This window comes from Eretmochelys imbricata, chromosome 1 (assembly GCF_965152235.1).
Source record: "Eretmochelys imbricata isolate rEreImb1 chromosome 1, rEreImb1.hap1, whole genome shotgun sequence".
NCBI lineage: Eukaryota > Metazoa > Chordata > Testudines > Cheloniidae > Eretmochelys > Eretmochelys imbricata.
This window is the reverse complement of record NC_135572.1, coordinates 33,519,333-33,542,765: the sequence shown is the minus strand read 5'-3', so window position 1 is coordinate 33,542,765 and position 23,433 is coordinate 33,519,333. Positions and strand designations below refer to the sequence as shown.

The window sequence follows — 23,433 nt, the reverse complement described above, 5'->3', positions numbered from 1 at the left end:
TCTCCTCCATTTTTTGTGAGAAAGGGCTGTGAATCCTGAGCAGACATAGGCACTTCTCCCTGACTCAGACTAAGGCACCCAAGTCCCTTTTGAGTGGCAGAGTTTAGACCACACCCATCTCCTCAACATTTCTTACTGGCTAGCTTAGTCAGCTCCCGACTCAATGCTGGCTTCTGTGTGTCCCTTTTTCAGGCACCTTACTCTCCCCACGCATTGTATAGGGAGCCTGGCTGCCTGACTCTGGGCTGTAGATTCTGCTGGGTGGCAGGGCCTCTCAAATTATGCCTTGCTACACTGTGGTTCTCATTCTAGGATTATACCTCTTCCCCTATTGTTTTATGTGGCGTGTTTTTATCTGAAAAGTCTTCTGTTCTCTGATGCATTTAGACAATAGATTTCAGATGATAGGACACTATAATGCAGCAGAGCTGGCCTGCTGCTTTATCTAATAGGATTACTCAGTATGTTAATTCTTTACCTTGCCAGTATCTCAGTGTAAGCTAAACGCTCATTGCTTTATGGAAACAAATGATATAACACACTATGTTAGGCTGTATTGGAAGTGTGAAGATTGGTGTTATGACATTATTGCAACTCAAGGGGAATGTGGGGAGGGTGGCTAGAACAGCTTCCCAAACCAAATGACCAGAAAGCAGATTATCAGTACTGCCTAATGAGTAGGAAAGTGAGTTAACTGTGACATTTTAAAGGAAAAATCACAAGGTAGTCATCGTGGCAGAAGCAAATGTTATAGAAGTTTGTTTTTTTAAAGTTTACCATTGTTACACCCACCAGTGGAATTGGCAGTCTTGTGACAGGGTTAATAACTTTTGTAGGCTTGACCAAGTTCACAGTGACTGGGACTAGGAAATAAGGTTTGTGTGTCAGCATGTTATTAGACAAATGACAAGCAATTTTCCTGGAACAAATTTCAACCAGTTTGCCCTGCTGTGAGCAGACAGTAGAGGACAGCACTTCAATAGCAAAAAGAAGAGCCCATCAGAGGTGTGGGGGCAGAGAGAGCTGTTCCACCTGGGGAAAAGCTTTGCTTTTGTCTCTGCTCTGTGATTTCGCTTGACCCCCTTTCATATATCATTATGCATTGTATCTCTTCTCCTACCTGTGTAATCTCTCCTCCTCCCTCCATGTGCATTCTACTCCCCTGCTTTTTTGTCTCCTTTCTCCTCGACCGTCCTATTAAAAGATAAGATTTTCCATTAAACAGTAATGAGGAACAACTGGTCATAATCCTAGGACAAAAGGAAAGGAACTGCAGGAGCGGCATTGGGCTATGTTGTGACCTGCTTCTCAACAAATACACAATAGGTTCAAAAATGATCATGGATCGTGTCATAAATATAAAAGGAAGGGTAAACACCTTTAAAATCCCTCCTGGCCAGAGGAAAAACTCTTTCCCCTGTAAAGGGTTAAGAAGCTAGGATAACCTCGCTGGCACCTGACCAAAATGACCAATGAGGAGACAAGATACTTTCAAAGCTGGCAGGGGTGGTGGGGGGAGAAACAAAGGTTCTCTCTGTCTGTGTGATGCTTTTGCTGGGAACAGAAAAGGAATGGAGTCTTAGAACGTAATAAGTAATCTAGCTAGATATGCACTAGATTCTGTTTTGTTTAAATGGCTGATAAAATAAGCTGTGCTGAATGGAATGTATATTCCTGTTTTTGTGTCTTTTTGTAACTTAAGGTTTTGCCTAGAGGGATTCTCTATGTTTTGAATCTGATTGCCCTGTAAGGTATTTACCATCCTGATTTTACAGAGGTGATTCTTTTACTGTTTCTTCAACTAAAATTCTTTTAAGAACCTAATTGCCTTTTCATTGTTCTTAAGATCCAAGGGTTTGGGTCTGTGTTCACCTACGGAAATTGGTGAGGATTTTTATCAAGTCTTCTCCAGGAAAGGGGGTGTAGGGTTTGGGGAGTATTTTGGTGGGAAAGACGTTTCCAAGCGGGCTCTTTCCCTGTTATATATTTGTTGGATGCTTGGTGGTGGCAGCAATGAAGTCCAAGGGCAAAAGGTAAAATAGTTTGTACCTTGGGGAAGTTTTAACCTAAGCTGGTAAAAATAAGCTTAGGGGGTTTTCATGCAAGTCCCCACATCTGTACCCTAGAGTTCAGAGTGGGGAAGGAACCTTGACAGATCCCATAAGCAATATTGCCACTGAAATCAACTTGTCACAGTTAAAATCAGTTAAGAGGCATTCTGTGCATCTCTGGTAACTATCATCACTCAGATTTCATGTCATGTTACTTGTTGAAATTAAACTAAATGCATATATAATACCCACGCTAAGATGCTGAATTTTGCTTATGCATGGTTTCTAATGACCTTGGCATTTGCAAACCTCTTGTCAAGTTGCTAGATGCAAACTGATTTTACAGCTTCCTTCAGTGAGAAGGGTGTCACTGAAATGCACTGACTTGCAGGAGGTATATGTGCTACTCAAAATGGGCTGATGGCAAGAAACAAAAAAAAAAACAAAAGATTTTTGTTTTCAACTTCAGGTACAATTTTCAAGAGCATGTAAGGGACCTGGAAGCACCAATCCCAATTACCTTCAATGACTTTTAAGTCACTTCTTCCATATCTCATCCTTGCTCCCTATCTGTATTGGCCAAGGAAACTGAGTTTGGACCTTAAACTAGAACCATGATCAAACAGGTGTTTCTGGAAAGATACTATCATCATATCCTTGGACATTGTGGACAGGGCCCTAGAAACCCAGTCCTGTTTGCGTAGCTTAAAATAGCATCTTTGACAGACAGCCATGTGGAATGTAACCCGTGTTTGGAAGGTTTTTTCCAGCTTTGACCTAGCTGTTAAATTTAAAATATTAATAATGTTTTCCACTAGCTGAAGAGTGATTCTAGAATATCAAATGCTAAATAAGTGTACTTTCTCTCCTGTTAAGACAGCTATAAACATTTGATTCTCAATAAAAAAAATAAATAAAACCTCTTCCACTGAAAAGCCATAAACCTCTGAGCTCATATCCCCTGGCTATTTAGGGTTTCCACCACAGAGTCTGAAACTCCTAGCCAATCACAGTTTTGCTTTTGGAGATACCTGTGGTTTGGAGTTGGCCCTGTCTGCATCCATCACATGGCACCCCTCCGTACTTCTTAAAAAAACAACCTTTGTTTCCAAAGGCATTGTTTAGAACGACCACTACTGGTATATTATTTATCACTTTCCCTTTGTAGCCTTTATAATACATCATCTCCTCCCCCATCTAGACCAGGTGTGGATCACAGAATCATAGAATATTCCGGGTTGGAAGGGACCTCAGGAGGCCATCTAGTCCAACCCCCTGCTCAAAGCAGGACCTAATCCCCAACTAAATAATCCCAGCCAGGGATTTGTCAAGCCTGACCGTAAATATGGTATGATAATGATTCATTATCGTTGTTTTCATTTCATCCTCAGAATGGCATCCACAGTCTTCATGTCAATAAGCTTTGTAATTTGGAATAAGACCATGGGAAAGGTCCTGATCTTGCAAACTGTTAACCAGTTGAGCTGTCCATACTCACAGGAGTAGTTTCAGTGGGCTGACTGAACTGTGTAAGGGTGTGCAGGATCAGACACAAAACTCCATATGTTTTCTGCAAATAGATCCTTTCTGCTCTTGCTACAGAAGGAGTAGCAGCACTATGGCAGTAAAAAGGAAGGCCACATAGAGAGAATGTGGAAATTCTGTAGTGCCAACCCTCCTTATCTTGCATAAGATGGAGACAAAGCCAGACCTTTGGTGTTTATAAGGGAAGTCACAAAGTAGCACACCACAAACAAGTTTTTTGAGACCCACCTAACATTTCAAAATAAAGGCATGACACATGTTCTCTTCCAGCTTCCTTTCCGCTGAGTCAGTGACTCAGGAAATGGTGCCCCTAAAGGCTGTAATCCAGGGCCACAGTTCAATGCAATACATTCCCCACATTTCCCCTAATTTTTGGTGGCACTTGACTGGAGCAGCGTGACCCTTGCATTTCCTGGAGAGAGAAGAAGATCACCTTCTCCTCCGAATACTGCCAAAGGGTCTCCCTGTCTGCAGCCTGCCTCAACCTTTTGGTCCAGGGCTCCTGTGGCTTTCTTCCCTTTATGGCGACCTTTCAGGCTGGATCTGGGGTGACATTTTACAAGTGAGCTGTAGCTCACGAAAGCTTATGCTCAAATAAATTGGTTAGTCTCTAAGGTGCCACAAGTACTCCTTTTCTTTTTGCAAATACAGACTAACACGGCTGTTACTCTGAAACCTGTCATTTTACACATGAAGAACCAAAAAATAGAGAGAAGTGGATTTTTTAAAAAATTGCATCCATCCCTTTTAATTTTAGAATCAAATTTCTTTATGAAGCATAAAGTGTAGCTCCTCCACAAACTGGGTTTGAAGGCCATGAAATCTGTTCATTTTTCCAGACCAAGAGAATGATGACAGCATGTGTCCTGAGTGAGCTGTCATCTTTGAATATGGCCTTTCAGAAAAGAAATAAGGAATAACTAATAAATGTATACTTAATAGAAAATAAATTAAAATGTTGTATCATATTAGCATGTTTTTGCTGACTCTAACAATGCAAAATATCATTTTGTAATTTTTTTCTTCTACTATTATAGATTCTACTATTATATACAATGCTGTATAATGAAAAGTGCCCTCTGATTCTGATGTCCAAACTGAGCAACTGGTCATGCTTTTGAGATGTGCTGCAATTCCAAACTCCAGTTGAAGTGCATAGGAATTGCTGATGCTCAGCACCTCTGAAAATCAGGTTCAAGTTGTCCCAAGTTGGACGACAAGACACTGGCACTCAAAGTCAGCAGGCTCTTTGGAAAATGTGACTATATGACACTAATGAAGTGCAATACAACACTACTACCACAATAGGAAAGGTTTACTTAAAAAAGGTCTTAACTGATTTTGAAATGATACAAAACAATAATATATAACAATATGGACACGCAGCACTAAGGGTATGTCTATACAGCAAAGAAAAACCCACGGCTGGCCCATGCCAGCTGACTTGGGCTTGCCGTGCTCTTTCATTGCTATGTAGACTTCCGGGCTCAGGCTGGAGCCCGGGTTCTAGGACCCAGCAAGGTAGGAGGGTCCCAGAGCTCAGGCTCCAGCCTGTCCCTGAAGTCCACACAGCAATGAAACAGCCCCTGAGTCGGCTAACATGGGACTGCAGCAGGTTTTTCTTTCTTATGTAGCTAAACTATGATATTAAACTGCTCAAGATAGTTAAGACCAAAGCAGACTGTGAAGAACTTCAAAAAGATCTCACAAAACTAAGTGATTGGGCAATAAAATGGCAAATGAAATTTTATGTGGATAAATGGACATTGGAAAAAATAACCCCAACTATACGTACAATATGATAGGGGCTAATTTACCTACAACTAATCAGGAGAAAGATCTTTGAGTCATCATGGATAGTTCTCTGAAGATGTCCATGCAGTGTGCAGCGGCAGTCAAAAAAGCAAACAGGATGTTAGGAATCATTAAAAAAGGGATAGAGAATAAGACAGAGACTATCTTATTGCCCTTTTATAAATCCATGGTACGCCCACATCTTGAGTATTGTATACAGATGTGGTCCCCTCATCTCAAAAAAGATATACTGGCATTAGAAAAGGTTCAGAAAAGAGCAACTAAAATGATTAGGGGTTTGGAACGGGTCCCATATGAGGAGAGATTAAAGAGGCTAGGACTTTTCAACTTGGAAAAGAGGAGACTAAGGGGGGATATGATAGAGGTCTATAAAATCATGAGTGGTGTGGAGAAAGTGAATAAGGAAAAGTTATTTACTTGTTCCCATAATATAAGAACTAGGGGCCACCAAATGAAATTAATGGGTACCAGGTTTAAAACAAACAAAAGGAAGTTGTTCTTCACTCAGCACACAATCAACCTGTGGGACTCCTTGCCTGAGGAGGTTGTGAAGGCTAGGACTACAACAGGGTTTAAAAGAGAACTGGATAAATTCATGGAGGTTAATTCCATTAATGGTTATTAGCCAGGATGGGTAAGGAATGGTGTCCCTAGCCTCTGTTTGTCAGAGGCTGGAGATGGATGGCAGAAGAGAGATCACTTGATTGTTACCTGTTAGTTTCACTCCCTCTGGGGCACCTGGCATTGGCCACTGTCGGTAGACGGGATTCTGGGTAGACCTTTGGTCTGACCCAGTATGGCCATTCTTATGTTCTTACGTTATACCCTAAGTAACCAAAGTTCTGGACCACTCCACCTCTTCTTTTACGCAACACTTCCATAGCGATCACCTGTCACTTATGCAGCTGTTTATCATTAGATAAGAGAGACACTGTATGGCTTACAATGCCACATAAATGTGTATGGCTAAAAGTTGTAGGCCCTGATTCAGCAAAACACTCAAGCATATTTTTAAAGTTAAGGACATCTCTAAATTCTTTTGCTGAACTGAGGTGTAGTCATTTTGTCAGACGTGATAGGAATCCTTTGTACTTTTTCTAAATACTTATGTTCTGGCTGTGATTATACAGTCGATAAATCTTAGTGATTAGGTTTGTCATTTCTCTAGCAAACTTAATTTACTCTCTGAGTAATTTTCAGGAGAGAAAATTCTGCAGCCACGAAGCTCAAAAAGAGAGCTTCCAAATCTGTTATGAGAGTGAAATGCAGTTTGTGACAGGGTCAGGCCGGATGGCTACAGGAGAGTAATAGAAGGCAGATATATTAGCCCCAGGTTAAGTAGGTCCCTTTTCCCTGGGTAAGGTAACAGGGAAGGTTCCAGAACAATCAGGAACCTTCTGGAGACAATTAAGACAGACAGGCTGATTAAAACACCTGCAGCCAATCAAGAAGCTGCTAGAATCAATTAAGGCAGGCTAATCAGGGCACCTGGGTTTAAAAAGGAGCTCACTTCAGTTTGTGGTGTGGGTGTAAGGAGCTGGGAGCAAGATGAGCTAGGAGCTGACAGTGAGAACACATATTGTTGGAGGACTGAGGACAAGCATTATCAGACACCAGGAGGAAGGTCCTATGGTGAGGATAAAGAAGGTGTTGGGAGGAGGCCATGGGGAAGTAGCCCAGAGAGTTGTAGCTGTTCCAGGAGGCACTCTAGACAGCTGCATTCCACAGGGCCCTGGGCTAGAACCCAGAGTAGAGGGCGGGCCCGGGTTCCCCCCAAACCTCCCAACTCCTGATCAGACACAGGAGGAGTTGACCTGGACTGTGGGTTCACAAAAACGGCCAAACTGAGGGCTGCCATGAAGCTCCAAGGCGAGCGAATCTGCCAATAACCGCAAAACCCACCAAGGTAGAGGAAGAACTTTGTCACAAGTTGTAATCCTGGCGTTCTCTACCACCAAGTGGTCTTACACAGTTATGCAATAAATTATATATCCCATCTCTATTGCTGTTACAGGTTGATTTAACAAAGTTACACACTTTTATATATCACTTGATTTACCTGCCTAAATTAAATACATTTCATGTTTTCTGTGTTCTTTGGGCTCAGTTAAAAAGTCTGTCACATATTGTATCAATTTTTACATCTGTTGACAAAGGGGAAGATGTAGTAAAGTGTTAATAATAAGATAAAGGTAGTGAAGTATACCATTCATTTCTACTCTTCTTAATCAGGTGTTATGAACATTGTACAGGACATAGGCACCAACGCTGTGGGTGATCTGGGGCTGAAGCACCTACTTAAAAAAACTAGGGGGTGCTCAGCACCTGCAGAGCCAGATTAATCTTTTGTGGGTCCTGGCATGCAGACTCTGGCCCCGCCCCCTGCTCCACCCATACAGCACCCCGAGGCCCCACCCCTGCTCTGCCCCCAAGGCCCTGCCCCCACTCATCCTCTTCCCCCGGAGGCCATGCCCGCTGCTTGCCTGGGGTGGAGGGGGCAGAGAGAAGCACGCACCAGCAAAAACAAAATTCAGTACCTGTGGCACAGGAGTCTACAATGAAGTCCTTATGGCAAAAAATGGCAACCCATGCACAGTGGAGCCATTAAAATGCAATGATTGTCAAACAAAATGATTTTGTTTCAACAAGTACCTAAGCTTGCTTATGCTGAAGTCAGTCTCCAATCCCTTTTTGACTTCAGTGGGAACAGAATTGTACTTCTATCTTGTTCATGTTTCAAAATTGGGTACAGGAAGCAATTTTCAGAAACAGGTTCTAATACAGCTTCAGAGATACTGCGTAGTTGAATATGACTTCATTTTCTAATTTAGAATTGTCTTTAAAAGCCCTTCAAGTATTACCATAATAATACATTATGACAGTTTAAAATTATAAACAATGACAAGAGATACCAACAAAAAACAATCAATATCTTGTTGTAGCTCAAAAAAATTTTATTTAATTTCCCAACTAAATAGACCTTCAAGGGCTATTACAAAGAGATGCAGATACATAATATGAATCATATAAAACCTGTGAGTAGAAAGAAGTAGACCCAATTTCCCTGCTCTGGTCTACTTATTTGCTTCTTTCTTCATTATCATGAGTAGAACTGGGTAGGAAAATTTTCTTTCCCATCCTGTGACTTTTCAAGATTTTGAAAAATTTTCCCATTACATATTGGGACAAACCTGAGGCCTTTCAAATTATTTGCAAAACATGAGGGAAGGGAGTGCACTCAATTTAGAATTGAGTTATGCCATTGGTTATGCCACTCAGCAGGGACCTAGATACCAGTCCCTGCTCCAATGAATATTTAATTATTTATACAAAGTGGAACAGCTCCACCACCATACGTTGAGAAAGAGAGAACCCTACCTGAGAATAGCCAATGGCCTGGTAGTTAGGGCAGTCATGTACAACATAGGAAGGCCCAAGTTCAAGTTACTACACTATCTGATTTTTCTCAGTGATTTTGAATAGAAATTCCATCCTGAACCGAAGTAACCTTCCCAATGAAAGTTTGATCAAAACCAATACGTACCCAGGAGCTGTTTTGGTTCTGCTGAAAAGTCATTTAATGAATAACTTCCCAATCAGCCAAAATTATGAGTTGTTGTTCACTTGTCACCAACATTAGTACAAGGAAGAGTGGTATTGAACTATGACATTCACCATGATGGGTACTTCACACTCATAAAAACTAAGAACAAAAAACAGTTTTTTCATCATCCTGTTCAGCCAGCCAGCTCATTTTCAAGGGCTTTGTCTAGGCCAGGATCTTACCACTTCACTGGAAAAATTATTGCATAAACTAAATGAGATTACCGTTTGAACTTTTCCCTCGTGTTCACCCTAAACTTCTAGCACAGTGTTATCCAATTATGTCTACTATTTCTTCTTTAAACGATAATAACTTTGAATTTATAACAATGCTTCCTTCTTTTAGGCCTCCAACAGATATTCGTGTTATATCACCCAATAGTCATATTTTAACAAGATCATGAAATGGCTTACACAAAAAATGTTGCTGGTATAATGCACCTATTTAAAAGAAACTATCTACACACAAGTAAAGTTAGACTAAGAAATATTTTGATGCATAAAGACATACAGGAAAATCTGCTTTATTTACTCCAGGGTAAATCCAGGGTAACTCCATTATTTTAGTTGCATTATTTTGGATTTACATTGGACGTGAAAGTAAAGTTTGTTTTTGATTTTTAGAAAACAAGCCACATTAGAAAATCTCAGACAAAAGGCTAACTTCCAGTTAGGAAGTTCTGAAGGGAGTGGGGAAAATTGAGCATTTTAAGTGTTGTCCTCATTACAGATTAAGGGTTTGGTTCTGATCTCACTTGCATAAGTTTTATACCTGTATAACGCTGACTTCTCAGGTTTTACTCCTGATTTACAGTCTTATAAGTGAAATCAGAATCTAGCCCTAATAAAGCCCTCTGCTCAGACTTCATAGTCTAAGGGACCAATCTTATTTAATCTTTTTATTACTGACCTCGGCACAAAAAGTGGGAGTGTGCTAATAAAGTTTGCGGATGATACAAAGCTGGGAGGTATTGCCAATTTAGAGAAGGACAGGGATATCCTACAGGAGGATCTGGATGACCTTGTAAACTGGAGTAATAGTAATAGCATAAAATTTAATAGTGAGATGTGTAAGGTCATGCATTTAGGGATTAATAACAAGAATTTTAGTTATAAGCTGGGGACGCATCAATTAGAAGTAACGGAGAAGGAGAAGGACCTTGGAGTATTGGTTGATCATAGGATAACTATGAGCTGCCAATGTGATATGGCCGTGAAAAAAGCTAATGCGGTCTTGGGATGCATCAGGAGAGGTATTTCCAGTAGGGATAAGGAGGTTTAAGTACCGTTATACAAGACACTGGTGAGACCTCACCAGGAATACTGTGTGCAGTTCTGGTCTCCCATGTTTAAGAAGGATGAATTCAAACTGGAACAGGTACAGAGAAGGGCTACTAGGATGATCCGAGGAATGGAAAACTTGTCTTATGAAAGGAGACTCAAGGAGCTTGGCTTGTTTAGCCTAACTAAAAGAAGGTTGAGGGGAGATATGATTGCTCTCTATAAATATATCAGAGGGATAAATACCATAGAGGGAGAGGAATTATTTAAGCTCAGTACCAATGTGGACACAAGAACAAATGGATATAAACTGGCCACCAGGAAATTTAGACTAGAAATTAGACGAAGGTTTCTAACCATCAGAGGAGTGAAGTTTTGGAACAGCCTTCCAGGGGAAGCAGTAGGGGCAAAAGATCTATCTGGCTTTAAGATTAAACTCAATAAGTTTATGGAGGAGATGGTATGATGGGATAACATGGTTTTGGTAATTAAATATTCATGGTAAATAGGCCCAATGGCCTGTGATGGGATATTAGATGGGGTGGGATCTGAGTTACCCAGGAAATAATTTTCTGTATTATCTGGCTGATGAATCTTGCCCATATGCTCAGAGTTTAGCTGATTGCCGTATTTGGGGTCGGGAAGGAATTTTCCTCCAGGGCACATTGGAAGAGGCCTTGGAGGTTTTTCGCCTTCCTCTGTAGCATGGGGCATGGGTCACTTGCTGGAGGATTCTCTGCTCCTTGAAGTCTTTAAAGCACGATTTGAGGACTTCAGTAGCTCAGACATAGGTGAGAGGTTTTTTGCAGGAGTGGTGGGTGAAATTCTGTGGCCTGTGTTGTGCAGGAGGTCAGACTAGATGACCATAATGATCCCTTCTGACCTAAATATCTATGAGTCTATGAATCTAATATCAGACACAAGCTGAAAACTTACTACACACTAGTCCTTAGTTCCTCTTGCAATTTAGGCATAGCTTATTTCCTGTTATATCCCAATGTACTTTCTATCAGGTTTCAAGGCTTTCCAATTCATTTATAGCTAAGCATTCAACTGATTAAAGCACAAGAATGCCTGGTACCAAAATCCCCACTAAAAATACAACATGTACCCACAGTTCAATACACAATAGCATCTGAGATACTGTGGCTGTGTCCCTATATTTTGAAGAGGAAATATTTTTTGTATGTCAGGTACAACTGTAAAAGATTTTGACTTTGTAATGCCGATCTCTTTAGGTCCTCATCCAGGTCAATCATCATTTATATTTCAGATTCCTTATTTCTTGCATTACTGTTCAGAGAGCTGGTTGATTTGTCTCAATCAATAGTAATACATGAATTGTTTTCTTCTGACAGTTCCTAAATCATCCTTATTACAATCTAATCATTCAGCTACACTATTGAATTAATCATTTCATAACAATATTGTGTTTTGGTCTTTCTCAAAGACATTAACCAATAATGCATCCTAAATAACTGCAGCCCTGGATTATCTGCCAGTAATTTGTTCTCCAGTTTTGAATAATGTCCATTCACTCCAGTGTTTAACAAAAATGCTGTTCAGAAATATACTGTGAAATCAGAACCTCCATGGGCTTCTGACTTGCATTGCTTAATCATCTTACACTAAGACATTAATGAAAGTGAGGGGAGCAACAAGCCAAGGGAACCAAATTCTTCACTGTCTTACACCTTTACACTTTACATCCTCACTGTAACCTTTACACCTGTACAAAGTGGCTGCAAAACACAAACTAATGGTATATGAGGCCTGACATCAGTGGAGTTACACAAATATAAAACTGCAGTATTTAAGAGGAGAATCAGGCTCTTGAACTCCATTACATACCTAACCTGCATGAGGGTGTAAAGTTTCCCAGAACTTAAGAGAATCTATTCCATTCTGCAATTCTCTTTGGTGTTCCTTTTTGTTGAGGTTGGGTGTCTTTTTGGGGCTTTGCTAGTTTGGTTTGTTACCTACTCTTTGGTACCTTGGTTCAGGAAAGCACTTTGATCACATCCACTAAGGGACTTTGGTGCCTAAATTCCAGGTTTAGGTATTACTATGGTCCACCAAACCCCTGCTTATCTGCTGTCTAGCCCTGTAGGCAGCTAAACTCACCTGGTGCCTAAATTTCTGATGTAAAAGTCTATCTCACACCTAAGCCCAAATATGATCCTCAAACCAGGTAGACATAGGTGTTGTCCTGCCTATCTTGCCTGCGGGTCCCAATCTGGCAGATGTGCACTGAGAATGCTTAACTCCATACAAAACAGCCAGGCTCCTTTATAACCTTTAGCCCAGTGGTCAGTGTACTCTCCTGGGATGAGGAAGACCCTAGTTCAATTTCCCTCCTCCCGCATCTGATGAGGAGACAGGATTTGAACAGGGTTTGCTTACCTCCCAGTTGAGTGCCCTCATCACTGGACTACAGAGTCATTCTCACTCTTTTATGGACTGAATTAATTTCAATTATTTTAATACAAAGTGCCTAAAAATGGGATCCACAAAAGCCAGCACACCTGGCAGCTCCCTGTCTAAACTAGCCAATAGCAGATGCTGATGCAACGGGTGTGTCCTTCAAGAAGAGAGATTGAGAGAGCCCCTCATCAAAATATCCCAGAGTCCAGTGGTTAAGACATAGTGGGGACTTAAACCGGGATCTCCCACATACTGGGTGAGTACCCTAACCACTGGATTAAAGGTTATAAGGGAGGTCCTCCTCCTCTTCTCCCACCCTCCCCAGGAATTTTGTGTACGGTTAGCCAGGTGTGTAAGGAGAGAGACTCCAAGTTGTGGTTCCCAAGCAGAGATAGACATCTAACTCCGTGAGAAGGCTGAGGCTTAGGACACACACATTTCATCAGCATCTGCTATTGACTAGCGTAGACAGGGAGCTGTCAGGTGCGCTGGCTTTTGTGGATCCCATTCTCAGGCACATCTCTCTCCCCCTGCATTGTATAGGGAGCCTGGGCTCCGAACTCAGCCGTTGTGGATTCCAGTTTTCAAGGTGCCTAAAAGTTTAGCATTATGATGCTGAGGGTCACAAGGTTTGGCCAATGTACATGGCAGAGGGGCATTGCTGGCACATCATGGCATATATCACATTATTGCTGGCCATCAAGTGCCAGCAATGCCCCTCTGCCATGTACATTGGCCAAACCAGACAGTCTCTTTGTAAAAGAATAAATGGACACAAATCAGACATCAGGAGTGGTAACATACAAAGGCCAGTAGGAGGACACTTCAATCTCCTTGGACATTCAATAACAGATTTAAAAGTAGCCATTCTGCAATAAAAAAACTTCAAAAACAGACTTCAAAGAGAAACTGCAGAGCTACAATTCATTCTCAAACTTAACACCATTAATTTGGGCTTGAATAGGGACTGGGAGTGGATGGCTCACTACAAAAGCAATTATCCCTCTCTTGGTATTGACACCTCCTCATCAATTATTAGGAGTAGACCACATCCACCTGGCTGAATTGGCCAGCTTGTCAGCACTGGTTCTCCACTTGTGAGGTAACTCCCTTCTCTTCATGTGCCAGTATATTTATGCCTGTATCTGTAATTTTCACTCCATACATCTGAAGAAGAGGGGTTTTATACCCACAAAAGCTTATACCAAAATACATCTGTTAGTCTTTAAGGTACTACCAGATTCCTCGTTGTTTTTACATTCAGTTGAAGCATATACTTAAGTGCTTTTCTAAATAAAGTAATTTTCCTGAAGTGGGGACTGGAAGAGTTAAAGTGAACTAGTGTGGTGAAATGCTGTCTCCATTGAACATAACGGGAGTGTTGTCATTGACATCAATAGAGCCAGGATTTCACTCCTGAAATTTAACCCTTACCCCTACCATTACATCTAAAAGTTAATGTTCTGCTGCAGAATTCTTGTACAAAAGAAAGTATAACTAAATAACCCTTACATTTATTGCTGATACTGATCAAATGTTTTTTTTTCAGCTTGGGCAAAGTAAGCAATCAAGTATAAGAAGCACAGATGATCTCCATTTAAATAGCTTAAGTAATCCTCCACGACAATACCAGGTAAAAGGCAATTTAATACAACTTGCATTGAAAAAGGATTAAGACTCGTCAGATTAAAGATTTAAAGACAAATTCTGATATTAGTAATAGTGTGAATCCGAAGTAAATCTACTGGATGTAAATCTAGAATAATTGCATTGGCTGTATGATTATGGTAGAATGCTTCCTAAATGCTACATTTCTGAGTGGAATACTGTAAAAGGCCAACATGAAGAACAATTTTAGTCAAAGGGAAAGACTCAGTTACACAGTGCACATCAGGAGCAACTCTTCTTTTTGGAAAAAAATCCAGGTCAAAAGCTAATGCAAATTACCTTTCTGTATTATATTTCCTCTTTCTTGTCCCTCAAGAATTACAAATCACTGTAAGCTTGGTTCCTGCAGTTCCATATTATTATGGTACATTCTATGTATTCTTTGCTATGCATGGGGCCCCAGTCTGCCTTTGAGAGTGCACAGCGGGGAGGAAGCATGTAAGGAGTGTTAGCCAGAAGCTCCAGAAATCACTGCAGCTCCTGCACTTGGAGAAGCATAGAGACAGCTCCCTTCAGATAGTGCAACAAAGGGGTGAGAAAGGGACAAGAAGAACTGGCTGGCCATGTGAGCAGAGGTCTGTCTACACTGCACACTTCTTGTGGCAACATTTAGAATACATACCTGCACCCCCCTCCCCCAACACAGGTATAAATAGCAGTGTACTTGGTGAGGCCTGCCTTAGGTGAGTAAAGACATTTCTGAAAGATGTGGGTATATATGCAAGTATGCTCTCTACTCACGCAAGCTGTGCCTCCCTGTCTACACTGCTATTTTAGAAGTGTAGTGTCCCGCTGCTTCCTGCTGAGGGAGTCTTTTCCTGTACAGGGGAAAGGCTCCAGCAATGGGGAAAGGGTATGGCAGTGGGGAGGCAGCAGGGAAAGGATTGGGCACGTCCCTGCTATGGGACCTTTCCATGAGGTGTGGAAAGGCTCCAGTAGTGGGGAAAGGCTCCTGCAGGGAGGAAAGGCTCAGCCTTTCTCAGCTGCCTTCCCCCTGCCAGAGCCTTTCACTGACATGTGTAGCTCTACATAGCTACACACCAGTCCACTCAGAGTGGACGCAGCTTGCTTTTCACTGTAGCATGTAGCTACACGTTCCACTACACGATGACACCAGTGGTGTGTGGCGTAGACATAGCCGAGGCATAGCTGCATCCCACAAAAGGGTATAGTAGTAAGTATGGAGATCGACTACTCAGGATCTCTTTCATCTCTGAGACAGGAAGCCTGCTGCTGCTCCCCTTGGAGCAGTGTGGCATCACCCCTGACTGTAGGTTGTATCTAATGATACAATCAAGCCCAGAATGCCTTGGCTTTTGGCATGGCCAATCAAGTTATGATGGGCTGATAGCTATTATGATTAAGACGTTACTTCAAAAGCATTAGCCTGGGTGGCTTTGTATTTGGAATTTTTTTGGATTATTAAAATATACCATAGTGTCATCCACATTGCAAATGTGATTATGTAATGATGCCGCTGAGCCAATCATCTGTGGGGATTGAATCTGGGCTTCTGGATTTAAAACATGAGCCCCTACTTCCTGAGCTAAACACCAGGTGTGTTTAGAATTGAAGCAACAGCAGACTCATAAACCAGTATACACAGTCTAGCTACTAGAGGAAGACAAAAGTCATATTGGATTAGCATGGGACACAGTTACAGCACATTAAATGTTAGAACCAAGTGCTTCAGGGAATTTTCTCAGTCTTGAGTATGGAAGCATATATAATTTAGTGTAATGTAAAATTATATGGAAACAATATATTTATTGCAAAGTTATTTAGTAATTAGCACTGATTAAAGGTCAGATCCTCAGCTGGTGTAAATCAGCCCCATAGAGTCTGTTTTTTCTGCATCATTTTTTAATTGCAAATAAAATTTAATAATTAGTAAGATGTGTCCACTTTTGTCATCTTGCATATATACATATACTGGAAAGTTAATTTTCAGATCAATAGTCTAGATGAAAGCAGAGACTGTCATGTTTCTTTTATGCATGAGAGGCCTTTAATCCTGGTAAATGCCATGGATTGGAGGAGTTAAATGCAACGCTAGATATACAACAACAAAATGTTGACTGAGCACATGCCTTGAAATTTCAGAATCAATGCAAGCAAGTTCAGCTTTGAAAATTCTAACTCTTTTCTCTTTCCTCTTTCCTCGCCCTAGAAGATAATGAAGCGTCTCATTAAAAGATACGTACTGAAAGCTCAGATAAACAAGGAGAATGATGAAGTCAATGAAGGTGAGTGTAGCATATTGCTCACAGTTTCAAAGTTAATCATGGAATCAAAAGAAGCAACTCAAAAAAGACTATATTAACTTGTTGGAAGAACATTTCCCAAACTTTTTGGGACAATCACATTTCAAAGTTCTTGGATACATGGCAAAACAAAAATATATCAGAACCAATAGTAAATTATTACCTAATAAAAAGTATAATGTTAATGTGAGAGACTGATGTTAAGAAAAAGACATGTTTCTTGGATCTCTGCTTCCCACACCAGAGATTGGCTTCCTGGCTATAACATAAACAAGGTAATAGGTGGGGTAATATCTTTTATTGGACCAAATTCTGTTCGTAAAAGGGACAAACTTGTGACCTTCTCAGAGCTCTTCCTCATGTCTAGAGAAGGTAACCAGAATCTGTAAGCTTACTACAAGGTGGGACAGATTAAGTATAAGGGGTTCACATATGTTGTAGGAGACTACTTAAAATGAAGTGGGCAATTAAAGGTTAGAAGGCAGGAGGATGAGTTACAAATTGTTGTAATGAGCCATAAAACTAGTGTCTCTGTTACATCCATGGATTTTGGTGTCCAGGAGAGATATGAATTTAAGTTTCTAGGCTTGTCTTTTGAAGGTGTTGTTTAAGTTTCCTTTGAGATGAGGACTGAGAAGTCAGCTATTGAGTGATTGTTTTGTGAACAGTGTTCAACCATGGGTGACAGGGTATTTTTGTCATTTATCATTTTTTTCTGTGTTAGTTCATTTGAGAGCATAGTGATTGCCTTGTTTTACTCACATAGTTGTTTTGGGGGCATTTGGTGTACTGAATGAGCTAAATTATGCGTTGGGATGGGCATGTGTAGGGCCCATGGATCTTGAAAGTTGTGTTGTGGGCATTATTGATCATCATAGCAGTGGTTATATGTCCACAGGTTTTGTATCTGTTGTTCTAGCAGGATCTGGTGCCATTTTGAGTTGTATATCCCGGTATGTGGGGAGTTTGCTTCTGATGATGACCTTGGCAAAGTTGGGGGATTGTTTGAAGGCCAGAAGAGAGAGTTCATGAAAGATTTCTTTCAAGGGTGGGTCCCAGTAAAGTATGGGTTGTAATTATTTTATGATACCCCATTTGTGTCTAGTGTGGGGTTACAAGTCGGGGTGACAACTTCGGGTGTCTAGTCAGTGTTTTGGGGGACAGTTGTATTAAAGCAGGTTGTTCCGGGTTATTTGGGTGGCCAGTTCCACGATGCAATCTGCTTCTCTGGTGGAGTGTCCTTATGTAGTGAAGGTAGTTTTAAATGTGTTTAGGTGTTAACCAAACTTTCTCTTCTGAGGAAATTCTGTGGTATCTAAATGCCTGACTGTACATAACAGATTTTTTGGTGTGTCTGTAGTGATTGCTGGATCTTGGGGTAAGTGTGTTGCACTATGGGGTTTTGTACATAGTCATTTGTAGGGTTCCATTGTGGAAGCTGATTGTGATGTCTAGGATGTTAATTGTGGCATGGGAATGTTCAAGAGTGTTTGATGGATGGATGGTGAAGTTGTGGTGGAAATCTATAAGGTAGTTTAGGTCACCTGTCCAGAAGATGAAAATATTATCAATATATCTCAGGTATATCATTGGTTTTGTGGTGCATTTTTCCAGAAGTTCTTCCTCAAGGTGGTCCACAAAGAGGCTGGCATATTGGGGTGTCATCCTAGTGCCTAGCCCAGTTTTAAAAAGTATTTGTTGTTAAATGTAAAGCTGTCATGGGTGATGATGACATGGATGGTTTGGTGATGGGTTTGGGGTGGATTTTTGAGCATTGTTCATTATCTTGTAGATAGTTGAGGCAGGCAGCAATGGCATCGTGGTGAGGGATATTACTGTATAGGGAGGTGACATCCATGGTAGCAAGGATGGTGTTCTGGGGGAGGTGGTTAATGCTGTGGCGTTTCAGGAGCGAGTCGGTAGTATCTTGGAGGAAATTGGCCCACTGTGTGATGAGTGGTTTGAGGATGGTTTCTATGAGCCCTGATATTGCTTCAGTAAGAGTGCTGTTGCCTACACTGGGAATGATGACGGCTATAACATGTCAAGTGTGTTGCCACTTCTACTAGTAGCTACACATTCCCCATATCTAGGAATTGTTAAACATTCTCATGGAGCACCATCATTTTAATTCAGAGATTGTCTTGTGACCACTTCCCCTTGCATTCTTCATGGTGTGGGTCAAGTGTACGCTTGTGGCAATGACAGCAAAAAGTGAAAAAAGTAATACTGGGAAAGGGTTTAACAGAGTTTAGCTTCTTTTAATGTGATTTAATGTATCCGACCAGTTCTCTACATACACTAGCAAGTGTGTTCTGCAGACCCCCACAGAGAAGTGCTGCCCTCCCTCTCTCACCCTTCACCATAGATATGCACTGGCTCTGCCTTTCTGTGTGGAATATTGCCCCTGCCAATTGCATATCTGGATTATTTGCTCACTAAACCCTGCTCTGTTTCCTTTTCTTTCTGACTCTATCTTCTTCCTTTCAGACAGGCAGCTGGGGAGTCAAAGCAGAGCTGTGCCTCTGTACTAAAGTGCTTTCCCTGTGGTTCAGCAGGCGATGCAGATTAAGGCTATGGCTACATTACATTCTAAATCGGCATAAATTATGTCACTCAAGGGTGTGAATAACCCCCCTATCCCCCCCCACCCCCCGAGCAACATAGCTTATGTCGATTTACATGTCGACGTGGACAGCACTCTGTTGACAGGTGAGCTTCTCCTGCTGACACAGCTACTGCCACTAGCAGGGGCTGGAGCAGGTAAGCTGAGGGGAGAGCTCTCTCCCTTCAGCTTAGAGCGGCGACACAAGAGAGTTTACACGAGCGCAACTGCACTGGTTCAGCTGTGCTGCTGTAAGCTCTCTCATGTATCCATAGCCATAGCAAAGTGCAGAAGCTCGGCAGTATTCCAGCTCTTCGCGAGCCTGTGCCTGTTTGCCAGTATTAGCTTGTCACCAGTCCAGGTGAATCCCAGAGAGGAGGTGGAAAAGGCTGGTTATCACTGTGTCTTTTGGAGACCGACATTGAGACCCCTGCAGGCTTGTTACCCAGAGTTTCTAAACTATTGACATATGAATAGAATTCCAGTGTATTATTTTAGTTCTGAACCAGGCTTCTCATTCTTCAGGCAGAAAACATCTATCTTCTAATAAATGGTGTTAATTTTCTTATTCACCGGCCTGGTTCGAACCTGCTCTTAAACAAGCCTGTTTTCTGAGAAGATGACACTGGTAGATTATTGACGAACATGCCTTTGTGGGATTTGTTTCAGTACCATTAAATCAGGCATATTACATCAACAGTTGTTGCATTACTTGATGTGTCTCCTTTAAGAAAAATATTTATTCCAAATTGAGTTAAAATCTGAAGACTGGCAATAGTACAGCTCTTCCCAAGGAATTGCCTCTGAAGAGAGAAAAACTCCATAGGCTTTCCTCGTGGAGGTGTCTCCAGTCATTCTGTGGGTTTGCTGCTGTACTGCCCAGAAATTGAGCAGAATCGAGTGACCCTGAGGGAGGAAATGGGCTTCAGATGCCTCTGTGATCCCTGAGACCAGAGCTGGCTCTGGCATTCCTAGCACCAATCCACCATGCTCCTTGGTCACTGCTACCTTCAGAGCCCTCATTTAAGAGTGATTCCTCTACATGGAGGGCAGGATTCATATACATGGACCAGATTGATTCTTTGGGGTTATGATGTGCCCCCTACAACTCCCTTACTCCTCATCCCAGACACCCTTACTCCCAGTCACATCTCCTCATGTGGATCCTGACCCCAGAGAGAGCCCCCTCTAAAGACTCAGGAAGAGGCACAGGGCCATAGAGGCAGCTATACTATACACCTACCTTTCTGGTTGGGCAGAGGAAATCCATGCACGGGATGGTCTGGCATTAAGTTACATTTATCATAACTACCTTGGTTACACTCTCTTTTTCTTTTGCTTCATAACTTTTAATCTTCTCTCTCCTAGGGGAACTGAAGGAAATTAAACAGGACATCTCAAGTCTCCGTTATGAACTTCTTGAGGAAAAATCGCAGAACACAGAAGACCTGGCAGAACTCATTAGAAAACTTGGGGAGAAACTTTTGATTGAGCCCCGAAAGGAAGAAAGGAGGAGTTAACCTAAGCATTTAAACACTGAACCAAAAATTCAACAATCCACTTCAAGCCATATTTATCCTCTCTTAATTTTTCTAGCTAAGTTCACAGTTTTAAAACAGATCAAGAAATAAAATTATTCCAGTTCTTTAATGAAAAATTGCAGATGGTTAACCCCTTACATATGTGATTGACAAAACAAGTCATTTGAGAAAAGATATTTATTTATTTTACCCCCCTCCAGAGAAAAATTAATCTTAGATTACTCAATGTGTAATTTCGTTCTTCCAAATGTATCAGCTAAGGCTTGACTAGACCATCCATTAATGATTAAAACTGTTGGCTCTGTAAATCTAAACTCCTCATATCTTAACCTCTTATTATATTTTCAGTAGCTTCCTTTCCTAAATATGCATAAGTATAATTGAACAAAATGGAAGGGAGGAAGGCATATAAGGCCTGGTCTTAAAACATCCCAAATCAAAATCCATTTATTTTTCAAAATAAGATGTTCCCAGGTGGGGGAGAGGGGGAAGGCTCAATTTGCAAATAAAATGCAAAACGATGGAAGTAATTTATTTTGAATATGTTTCCTTGTGGAGATTTGTCGTGACATCATGTGAGCTGCCTCCTTACCACTCATTCCACTATGTTTTTCAACAAACCAATACTGAGCTATCCTTCCAGGAAGCTGCATTCCAATGGGAGTTACTGCATTGAGAAAAGTTTCAGAGTAGCAGCCGTGTTAGTCTGTATTCGCAAAAAGAAAAGGAGTACTAGTGGCACCTTAGAGACTAACCAATTTATTTGAACATAAGCTTTCATGAGCTACAGCTCACTTCATTGGATGCATTCAGTGGAAAATACAGTGAGGAGATTTATATACACACAGAACATGAAAAAATGGGTGTTATCATACACACTGTAAGAAAAGTGATCACTTAAGATGAGCTATTACCAGCAGGAGAGCGGGGGGGGGGGGAGGGAGGGTGAGAAGAAAACCTTTTGTAGTGATAATCAAGGTGGGCCATTTCCAGCAGTTAACGGGAACATCTGAGGAACAGTGGGGGTTGGGGGTGGGGAAATAAACATGGGGAAATAGTTTTACTTTGTGTAATGACACATCCACTCCCAGTCTCTATTAAGCCTAAATTAATTGTATCCAGTTTGCAAATTAATTCCAATTCAGCAGTCTCTCCTTGGAGTCTGTTTTTGAAGTCTTTTTGTTGTAATATTGCGACCTTTAGGTCTGTAATCGAGTGACCGGAGAGATTGAAGTGTTCTCCGACTGGTTTATGAATATTATAATTCTTGACATCTGATTTGTGTCCATTTATTCTTTTACGTAGAGACTGTCCAGTTTGACCAATGTACATGGCCGAGGGGCATTGCTGGCACATGATGGCATATATCACACTGATAGATGTGCAGGTGAATGAGCCTGTGATAGTGTGACTGATGTGATTAGGCCCTATGATGGTGTCCCCTGAATAGATATGTGGACACAGTTGGCAACGGGCTTTGTTGCAAGGATAGGTTCCTGGGTTAGTAGTTCTGTTGTGTGGTGTGTGGTTGCTGGTGACTATTTGCTTCAGGTTGGGGGGCTGTCTGTAAGCAGGGACTGGCCTGTCTCCCAAGATCTGTGAGCATGCGGGATCATCCTTCAGGATAGGTTGTAGATCCTTGATGATGCTTTGGAGAGGTTTTAGTTGGGGGCTGAAGGTGATGGTTAGTGGCATTATGTTATTATCTTTGTTGGGCCTGTCCTGTAGTAGGTGACTTCTGGCTCTCTCAATTTGTTTCTTCACTTCAGCAGGTGGGTATTGTAGTTTTCAGAATCCTTGATAGAGATCTTGTAGGTGTTTGTCTCTATCTGAGGGGTTGGAGCAAATGTGGTTGTATCGTAGAGCTTGGCTGTAGACGATGGATCGTGTGGTGTGGTCTGGGTGAAAGCTGGAGGTATGTAGGTAGGAATAGCGGTCAGTAGGTTTCCAGTATAGGGTGGTGTTTATGTGACCATCGCTTATTAGCACCGTAGTGTCCAGGAAGCGGATCTCTTGTGTGGACTGGTCCAGGCTGAGGTTGATGGTGGGATGGAAATTGTTGAAATCATGGTGGAATTCCGCAAGGGCTTCTTTTCCATGGGTCCAGATGATGAAGATATCATCAATATAGCGCAAGTAGAGTAGGGGCGTTAGGGGACAAGAGCTGAGGAAGCGTTGTTCTAAATCAGCCATAAAAATGTTGGCATACTGTGGGGCCATGCAGGTACCCATAGCAGTGCTGCTGATTTGAAGGTATACATTGTCCCCAAATGTGAAATAGTTATGGGTGAGGACAAAGTCACAAAGTTCAGCCACCAGGTTTGCCATGACATTATCGGGGATACTGTTCCTGACGGCTTGTAGTCCACCTGTGTGTGGAATGTTGGTGTAGAGGGCTTCTACATCCATAGTGGCCAGGATGGTATTTTCAGGAAGATCACCGATGGATTGTAGTTTCCTCAGGAAGTCAGTGGTGTCTCGAAGATAGCTGGAAGTGCTGGTAGCGTTGGGCCTGAGAAGGGAGTTTACATAGCCAGACAATCCTGCTGTCAGGGTGCCAATGCCTGAGATGATGGGGCATCCAGGATTTCCAGGTTTATGGATCTTGGGTAGCAGATGGAATGCCCCAGGTCGGG

At 41.7% G+C, this 23,433-nt stretch overlaps 1 protein-coding gene across 1 annotated transcript in view; it reads left to right on the top strand.

Moving 5' to 3' along the window:
* TRPC6 (transient receptor potential cation channel subfamily C member 6) overlaps nt 1-21,609 on the top strand; it is a 61,684-nt gene extending 40,075 nt beyond the window's left edge. Inside the window, exons 9-11 of the mRNA XM_077805629.1 lie at nt 14,269-14,352; nt 16,558-16,633; nt 20,625-21,609. Coding sequence (XP_077661755.1) covers nt 14,269-14,352; nt 16,558-16,633; nt 20,625-20,776 — 312 coding nt within the window. The 3' untranslated portion in view covers nt 20,777-21,609. The remainder of the gene's footprint in view (nt 1-14,268; nt 14,353-16,557; nt 16,634-20,624) is intronic.
* The last annotated feature ends 1,824 nt before the right edge of the window (nt 21,610-23,433 follow it).